The sequence below is a fragment of the Pristiophorus japonicus genome, chromosome 4 (assembly GCF_044704955.1).
Source record: "Pristiophorus japonicus isolate sPriJap1 chromosome 4, sPriJap1.hap1, whole genome shotgun sequence".
Lineage (NCBI taxonomy): Eukaryota > Metazoa > Chordata > Chondrichthyes > Pristiophoridae > Pristiophorus > Pristiophorus japonicus.
This window is the reverse complement of record NC_091980.1, coordinates 266,101,232-266,111,071: the sequence shown is the minus strand read 5'-3', so window position 1 is coordinate 266,111,071 and position 9,840 is coordinate 266,101,232. Positions and strand designations below refer to the sequence as shown.

General features: G+C 44.0%; 1 protein-coding gene across 5 annotated transcripts in view; it reads right to left on the bottom strand.

The window, feature by feature from the left end:
* Positions 1-342: 342 nt before the first annotated feature.
* mis18bp1 (MIS18 binding protein 1) overlaps positions 343-9,840 on the bottom strand; it is a 95,063-nt gene continuing 85,565 nt past the window's right edge. For 4 of the 5 annotated variants that reach the window (XM_070879408.1, XM_070879405.1, XM_070879406.1 and 1 more), the window contains one exon: positions 343-1,903. In XM_070879408.1, coding sequence (XP_070735509.1) covers positions 1,800-1,903 — 104 coding nt within the window. In that variant the 3' untranslated portion in view covers positions 343-1,799. The remainder of the gene's footprint in view (positions 1,904-9,840) is intronic. The other variant, XM_070879407.1, reaches the window with a different exon arrangement.

Sequence of the window (9,840 nt, the reverse complement as noted above, 5' to 3'; positions counted from 1 at the left end):
CTGCTCCCTGGTTGGTTCCGCAACGTACTGTTCAAGGAAGCTATCCCGGCTATACTATGAACTCTTTCTCAAGGCTACCCTGGCCAATTTTCTTTGTCCAATCAATATGAAGGTTAAAATCGCCCATGATTATTACCATTCCTTTTGTTACAAGCCTCCATTATTTCTTGATTTATACTCTGTCCAACAGTATAGCTACTGTTAGGGGGCCTATAGACTATGTCCACCAGCGACTTTTTCCCCTTATTATTATATTGGAGAATAGGCATATTATGCACCACGTCTCATCACTTTAGACAGCAGGAAATATCACAGCACTAAATCAGGTTAATCAGACCGTACGCATGTTCTATATTTATTTACAGAAATACACAGCAGAAAGATACAAGGACATTTCTAAAAGCACAGTATTTATAGGAGAAAACTGGAATCTGTCTACTAGGGTTAATATACTCTATATAGAAAATTGCCTTTTGGCAAATCACGAATCATTTTCTGAGATCAACTACGTTTTTCAGAAGATGATGATACAGGTAGAATATATGACTTGTAAGTACCCACATCGCCTTGGTGTTTTTGTCAAGACTAAAAACTAGCCGTCGGAACTGTCATATTTATCTTCTTCCTTCTGCAGTCACTAAGCAAACAACATCTTAAGTCTTCACATCTTGGTTGACATTGAGTGAAGGGCCTGCAAAAGTTGATGCTGCTTTTTGTATATTTCCCTCAGAACAGTCCTCTTCACACATGGATGCTAGAAATTAGTGCGCGTCAAATATTAACAGTTTAAAAAAAAGCTACGCAAGAGAATTTTCAGCTAAGTTGTGTAAAACCTTCCCTGGTGCATGCAGACAAGGATCTCCAGACCACCATTTGTACTCAGGAAAATCTTAAATCTATACTACTTGAAACTAAATTAAAACTTAAAAAAAAAGTGTATTAAAAAAAAAAATCAGATTCTGAACCATGTCCATTGTCCAAGTTAAATAACTTGCCTACTTTGCATCATTTTTTACCTGGATTCTGGATAGAGCAGGCTTGATTGGCCAAATGAGTTCAGAGTGCCTTCTATGAAAGAAATGTCTTTACAATGATAGCAGGTGAAATGCACTCGCTACTGTTGGGGCTATGTTACTTTAAAGCTTAATTATAAAATGTAAACAGTCCAAATTCTGTGCTTTCTTAAAGTGGAATACCGTGAAACCTAAATATAACACACCTTTAAGACTAATTTATCAGTGTGAATTTGGATTATTGGAATTGACAATTGGAAGAAAAACAGCATGGCCAGAAGATCTACATGCAGGTAGTCGGAAGAACTTTATAGCATTCTTTATTCACAATTTGTTTAAAAAAAATCTCATCCATTCCCTTCTCACATATACCTGTGCTACATGACATTTCTGGCAAAGATAGGCTCAACTTTAATCGCACTCAAATTGATCATGGGAAGGTAGATCAGCGCAATTACCCTCTCACTGTGGGCATTTGCTTGGTGCCTTTCTATGATAAAATGAAATAAACTTTTGAGTGGAGGATTAAGTGCTTATCTCACATTGCATTTATAATTTAAACTCATTACAAAACACTTAAAACTTGCTGTATGTATTTTTAGACATTTATATACAATTCTATTCTGTATTTAAAAACCATAAACAAGAGCAACCTGAACTTTTGAAATATTTAACTGGACTACAAATATGATTCCTGCATTCAAATTTAACAAGATTACAAAGTCTTCATAGACACAACCTCGGTACTTTGACTTCAGAAAGTTTAACTTTATTATAAATTAACATCTATTCAGAGTCTGAAAAGTAGTAATCCTCATCCTCTTTGTCATCATCTGATTGAGGGTTTTTTCCATCCTCGAACAGCTTTTTTATATTAGATTTCTGTGGGCCTGAAAGATACAAAGTCGTAAGTTTTAAAAGCTATTGCAGTTGGCACAGAATTAAATGCGTAGGCCTGTGTACCAATATTCAGGCACAATTTCCTTAGTAGATTAGATTAGGTAGCATGGTAGGTACCAATGAGCTAGATGTAATTTCTGACCTAGAATCAGTCTGGAGATAAGTTTATACCTGTATCTCTGCCAAACTGTGGACAGTGCCTTTTCATGTTGGTAGAGATAGGCTTCCTGATCTACTGAAACATTTCTACTTTTTGGACAGTATTTTGATATAACTTTATCTAATTAAGGCCCGGAAGCCAACACAAATGTTTAGGTGGTCGGATAGAAAATAGTGCTTTGCAGTGCTGAATACATTCTAGGTCTGATTGTGGATATTAGGCCCACCTGAGGATGCCAATCTGAGGCAGCCAATTCCTATTTGAGAATATTTCAATGGGCCTCATCACCATGCAACCAAACATAATGCTTTATATTTCTTCCAAAATATTGAAAAAACTATCGTACACTATCCTGGCTGAAGACATCTGAAATTCAAGGTCATAAATCAAAAGATCCATTGAAGTGTGACATTCCCAACCAAGGCCAAGACAGTTAAAACAGCATCAAAAGTAATAACTATTAGCTCGAATAGCATAGGTGCATGATGCCTTTCCTGAACAACAACTGCTCCCTGCTTCATTTATTTCAACTGTGCTCAATTGATGTTGTGCTATTTGAAATAAAAGCAAACATTTTACTTGAGTACCTGGCCTCAATGTTGTGATGAATCCTCTGTCTGCAAGAATTTAAAGGATTTGTAGAGTCAAATTCCATTTTTTTGAATTTACAAAAATACAATACAAAAATGATCCTTGTGAATGTATGTGGAAGAATCATGAAAGGGTTAATAAAATGGTTCAAGGAATCAATAAGCAAGTAAGGAAAGGCAGACTTGGTTTCCCGTGAGAAAGTAGGGGATAAAGTAGCTTGTGTGACCATCACTGATAAACAAGGGTTTATGGCCATGACTTGATAAGGTGCACATTTGCTTCGTGAGATTAAGCTGGGCTATTCCGCTCGTAAAAGCATAAAGTGTTCGAAAGATAAACAGGCTGTCAATTCATGAAGCCCTAGTAACACACTGTGATTGATGAAGCGGGCCATACCTCCTCTAGTTTGTAAGAATAAAAGGGATGCGTCTGTGAGCATAGGCAGACCTTTTGTCTGCCTGCCCCGGAATCTGTAGACTCTGTGCTGGCAGTTTGGTAACAGGTCCGAAGCTGCTTCAATAAAGACGTAAAGATTGAAGGTATCTGAATCGATTATTGTCGAATGCAGCTGACCACCCGAACTAGGACTTAACATTTGGTGTCAGAAGTGGGATCCCAAAAACTCTCGACTGGAAGTGGCTGAATCATTGATATCCTACAGACGGGACGCGGCAGAGGAAATGGGCCCCAAAGTGAGTATATTTAGTTAAATTGCCACTTTGTTTTCCTCCTGTCGTAAGTTCTGGTCGCGGATCTTTCACCACTGTTCAATTAATTGTTGACGGGATCGCCCGTGGTCAGTTGTCAGATTACCCCAGGAATAGATTTGGAATTGTCCACGATGGTGGTCCGTTAAAATGACGAAGGTGTAGATTGATCTGGAAATTGTCGACCATAAGTAGTCCGTCAAATGTTAAAACAGTAAGGAATAGAGAGAAAAGGAATAGAGAGAAAAGGAATAGAGAAAAGGAAGTTGTGGGTGCACACCACGGTGGTGGGTTAAAAGATAACTGATTTGAAATTGTCTCACTTAATGAGTCCGTCAAAACATTGAATACCTAGGTTAAGATAAGTTTTATCATGGGTAATAAACACCCAGATAAAAACGAGCAACTCAGACAATTGTCGGGAGGTTTGAATCAGAAATTAGGTTCAGACATATGGCCATTAGGGGGTTCAAGTGATTTAGAAACAATTAAACGCGCCCAAGAATTAATTTGGAAAAAGGGAATTGGGAAAAAGAGTAAGAAATTGATTGAAATTTGGCGCCAACATTGTCAGGATGAAAAAGATAAGAATATTCTGGCGAGTTGGCAGGAGAATGCTCTCAAGGCAGGAATTAAATTAACCGATGTGGGAATCCCCAAGTCATTGGAAATTTTAAGAAAGGAATGTGCACAGGTAAAGAGAAATAGAACAAACAAGGAATCTTTAACTGAACTACGTAGTTCAATGGCTGGTCTTGGCATGCAAGGGGCTGACGGGGACGATGAATGGGATAATTGGAATATGACTCCAGGGGCTCCCCCGCCTCGTCCGACGGCACAACCCGATGTTAATGCCTTGGCTGACGCGGCTGTGGCAGTAAATGTGCCGGTGGCGAATCCACCGACGAACGAAGTTCTACCACCCCCTTACCCCGGTCCTAATCTCCCACCGGCGGGCGCAACTGCTGCTACAACACTCATTTATCCCAGTTTAGACAATGTGTCTAATATAGAACGACAGTCTTGGGGAACTAAGTCTGATGATGAGGTTTTCTGTCGATCCGTTGCAGAGGGGATTAGAAGCCATGCTCAAAGATGGCGTCAACTTGAACAGGAAATAAGGAGATTACAACAGCTTGAAAGAAATCAACGACGTAGTGGTAAAGGGAAAAAGGGGAAATCAACCCCTATGGAGGAGGATGATGTGATAGTGTCAGGGTCAGATACTGGGACAGATTCAGAGTCGGAATGGGTTGACGATGTTGAAAGGGACAATGACAGGGAGACACCAAGACCCCTGAAGAAATGCGCGCCGAAACAGTTGCCCGTCAGAACTGTCCCTAACCCTCGCGCGTTGGCACCAGCAGCGCCTGTTGTGGATGGGGGCCCGAATGTGCCACCACCTGCTATGATACAATTGTGGTTACCTTGGAAACCCCATGAATTAATGTCCATATTAACCAGCGCCCCGAATAAAGATACCTGTCCTCAAAGGTTCATTGAATTTTTGTCACGAACCATTAGAGTCTATCAAGCAGACTCAAGGGACCTTTGGTCTCTGGTACAACAGGTACTTACTGGTTCTGAATGGACCAGATTTAAGGAAGCCTTAGGACATCAAACTCACGATGCCTTAGAAACAGCGCACGCGAATAACGAGAACAGAGAGACGATGCTTCTGGATGCTGTACACGTAGTTCTGTGAAAACCTGTCGATATTACCAAAGTCTTGGACATGAAACCAAAGAAGGGCGAGACAGCCGAGGAATTTTTAGAGAGATTTAAGGAAGTATATGGAACCCAGTCAGGAGACCAGGCGTTTTCTAGGGGACAACCCTCTCCTCAGTTTTGTTCTATGTTAATGAATTGCCTTCCTGGAACAGTTGCTACTGCAATAAGGACCAATAATCTTGACTGGTGTGACGCCACAACTCAGGCGATGTCTCGAGCAGTAAAAGCTTTTTGGAAGGACGGTCCGACGGTTGAGCTAAAAGATTCACTGCTGACTAAAGTAAAGACAGAATATGTTGTTAAGAACAGACCTCAAACCTCAGATGCCGTGGCATACCAAATGGAACCTCAGTTTTATTCACCTGGATGGGTGGACGCACACGGACAAGGATACCTGACCCACCCTAACGGGCCAAGAGCCTCCAGTTACGGACCCCCATATGCTCCCCCTGCCTATTACCAAGGACGAGGAGGATTAGCTCAACAAAGTCAGAGGACAGGAGCTACCTGTTATGGTTGCGGCGGCATTGGACACTTTAGGCGAGATTGTCCTGTCACTGGCGGAAGCCGCAACGGAGGCCCACCAATGAGGGGACCATGGGGGGGGGGAAAGAACGAGGGGGTATGAGAGGAGGAGGAAGGAGGAGGATCCGGTGCCTACAGTGACTTCTCTGGATCCAACCCCTACCAGATGTGACAGAGAAGCCTCGTTGTGGGAACCAATCTGGATATTCCCAAACCCCTCATCCAATTAAAACTCCTTAACACCTGGTACCCCTTTCTCGTTGACACCGGGGCATCAATTTCCTCCGTTCAATCCTCCTTGGGTCTGCCCCATTCTAACCAAAAACAACGTCTCTCCGGGTTCGAGGGAAGGACGAAAGAATATCCGGTATCTGAACCCGTTAATGTCGAATTTCAGGAATTCACCGTTAAACATCAATTTATTATTACAACTGGATTAGATTGTAATCTCTTGGGAAGGGACCTTATGTGTGCCCTTAGACTGGCTTTAAGATGAGATGCCGAGGGAGTGACCATTCAGAATCAATCAGTCCTTCGTCAATGTTATGTTATACATACGCCACAATGGTGGACTCTAGACTTAGTCGGGACCTCATACCACATCACTCTATCCTACGATCGCAGTGGTAGGAATATAGAATTACAGAATTTCTTTCAACATGAAGTAGGTACTCGATGGGATATCCAACTACTAGCCACAGTCACCGGACCAGAAGGGGAAGCAGAATTCGCGAGTATACCATCCCAGCTATGGAAGCAGGGGACTTCGGTGGCGCCGCATGTTACAAAAAATGTCAACTGACCCTATCATGCTAAAGACTTGGGTCTGATGGTGAAGCGAGCCACAGAACACTCTGACCCTATTCTTCACCAATTACAGACCCTTCCTGGAGGGATAACCATCCGATATTATACAGAACCGGAAACCCAGTCTAGTATCTTACGTCACCACTGTGGAAAGGATATTGTGGAATACGTTAATCCTCAAGTATGGGCCGATGATCCAACCCACTTAGGGAAGACCAACGTAACTCCAGTCAAGGTACAACTCAGGCCTGGCGCGGTCCTCCCGTCAATCCGTCAGTACCCCTTAAAATATCAGGCAATTCCCAGCCTTCACGCCCTAATACAGGGGTTGCTCCAACAGGGTATTCTGGTCCCATGTTATTCTAAATGTAACACTCCCATCCTAGCAGTTCCAAAGCAAGGTAAACCCAATCAGTATCGGCTTGTCCAAGATCTTCGAGCCTTGAATGCTGTCACCGAACCACTTCACGCTTTAGTCCCAAACCCGACCCACATCCTTTACGCCATCCCTGCCTCCTCTCGGGTTTTCGCCACCATTGATTTACAACACGCCTTCTTCGCAATACCCCTTCATGAGGAAAGCCAATACCTCTTCGCCTTTACTTATGATGGTCAGCAGTATACCTGGACTCGTCTGCCCCAAGGTTTCATCAACTCTCCCACCCTCTTCTTCCGTTGCCTCCAACAACAGTTACAACGGTTCTCCTTTCTATATGGCTCTACCTTGATTCAGTATGTTGATGACCTTCTCGTCGCTAGCAACGACGAACCAAGCAATCGGGAAGATGTCATTCTGCTCCTCAACTTCCTCCAAACATTAGGGTATGTTGTGTCGCCCGACAAGATACAAGTTGCCCAGACAGAGGTTAAATTTCTTGGAATTCTTCTGTCAGCCGAGACTCGGAAGTTAGAGGCAAAAAGGATTGTTATAGAGGCAATGTCGCAACCCTGACGAAGAAATTAACCCCGTACACCAGTCATGAAGGAGATTTCACGCTGTCACCAGAGGCGACAGATGCCTTCCGACAGTTGAAGCTTTGCCTCACACAAGCACCAGCCTTGGGAAGAGCCCTCTACAATCGCCCGTTCCAGTTATATTGTACTGTTCTCCAAGAATGCGCTACTTCGGTTCTGACTCAGAAGCATGGAGATAGACATCGACCGGTTGTTGCATATTTTTCCTCAAAATTAGACCCTGTCGCCCTTGGATATCCCCATGTAAGATTCTGGCTGCCATTTATGATAGCTTGCAATCCGATGCTAATATGACTCTGCAGCAAGAGATTGTGATCTATAGCTACCACGCCGTTGTAGCCTTGCTCGGCCAACTTCAAACTCAGCACTTGACCTCAGCCCGACAGAACAGATATGAGATCTACCTCCTTAATAATCCACACCTCACCTTCAGACACTGTACCACGCTAAACCCGGCAACTTTCATTGAAAGTCCACCTCTTGTTATTGTGAAGCCGGATCATGACTGTCTGCACTCAGTCCTCGAGGACACGAGCCCTCGCTCCGACCTTTCAGATACCCCTCTGTTAAACCCTGATCTCGTTATGTTCACTGATGGCAGTTCCTCCATCAACAAAGAAGGAACCCGCATTTCCGGTTATGCTGTTATCAGTCAAGAAGGAACGACTCTCGAGTCTGGAGCCTTCCAGGTCCCCCTTTCCACTCAGCAAACAGAACTTTTTGCCCTCACCCGTGCGTGTATTTTAGGAGAGGATCTCAGAGTCAATATCTGCACTGACTCCCGTTACGCCTTTGGGGTTGTCCACGACTTCGGTCAGCTCTGGAAAAACCGAGGATTCCTAACTTCAACCGGTACACCAATCTCGAACCAAGTGCTTGTGTCTGACCTATTACTTGCTCTTCTGCTCCCTCGACAAATCGCTGTTATTAAATGTTCCGCTCATACTGCCGGTTTCTCTCCAATCGACATCGGAAACCGCCTTGCTGACGAGGCGGCTAAGTGTGCTGCAAGGAGTCAGCAGATTGTTGTGCCCCGAATGATGAGGCAGACGTCCAGCTCTAAACCGAGCTTGTCGGCCCCTGAAAAGCCAATGCCAACCATCAAAGAAGTACTTCGCCTACAGGAGGACGCTCCTGCTGTACAAAAACAACTTTGGAACGATCTTGATTGTAAATATGATATTGCCTCCGGGTTGTGGATCACACCCGCTGGTCAAACTTGTATGTCCGATGAATTGGCCCTTTGGGTAATTGAATGTGTTCATTATGCCACGCATTGTGGAGCAAAAGCCACTGGTGACCTGCTCCTCCAGACATGGTGGCATCCTAGCCTCCAAATGTTTGCGCAGAATATTATTTCTCGTTGCCTTACCTGCCAACGCCATAATCCTGGAAGGGGGGCACCATGTTTATTATGTAAAACACCCTTGCCAGCCGGACCCTTCGAGACTTTGCAGATGGACTATATAGAATTGCCACGCTGTCAGTGTTATAAATATGTGTTGGTTATTGTTGATGTTTTTAGTAAATGGATTGAAGCTTATCCTACTACGGATAATAGAGCCTGTACTGTTGTTAAGATATTGCTGAAGGAAGTTATCCCTCGCTTCGGGGTTCCCGGTCGTCTTAGTTCAGATAATGGACCCCATTTTATTGCAGCTGTAAACAAGGAATTGTGCCAAGTTAGGGATACATCAACAACTCCATTGTGCCTATCGCCCCCAGGCGGCGGGTCTGGTCGAGCGAACCAACCAGACTCTTAAAACCAAGTTAGCTAAACTGACCTCTCAAACAGGGTCGACTTGGTTAAAATTGTTACCTGTAGCTCTTTTTCAGATTCGCTCCACCCCCGCAGTGACGACGCGTCTCACCCCGGCCGAGATCGTGTACGGCAGACCTCTTCGCACCCCTTGGGACCACCATTCTCCAGTTGCCGTTTACTTTCATCACATGACTGAGGAGATACCTATGTGTTAGCCCTAACTAAGGCATTGCGAGCCTCTCATTCACAGGTTCGCGCCGCTTATGATGACCGTCCCTCCTCTCACGGATCATCCCCTATCGAGCCCGGATCCTTCGTCCTTATCAAAAATTGGACGCGACGTCATCTCCGATGGGATGGTCCATTTCAGGTCTTACTCACCACCCCCACCGCTGTAAAGGTGGAAGGTAGAGACGCGTGGGTGCACATGCATCATTGCAAATTGATTACCGGCGGTAATCAAAAGGGGGGAGTGGAGATAGACGTGGACTAATAATTGAAGTGCCATAATACGTTCGTTCCCGTCGTTCCGTAACCGTTTAGCCGTAATTTTAATTAATCTAATTATCATATGATTGCTTGTCCTGCTTTTAGGTATTTAGGCATAACATGAGGCCTTGGTGGCCACGATAGTAACATGACGGTTTGCAAGCCCTTTTGTCTTTCAGG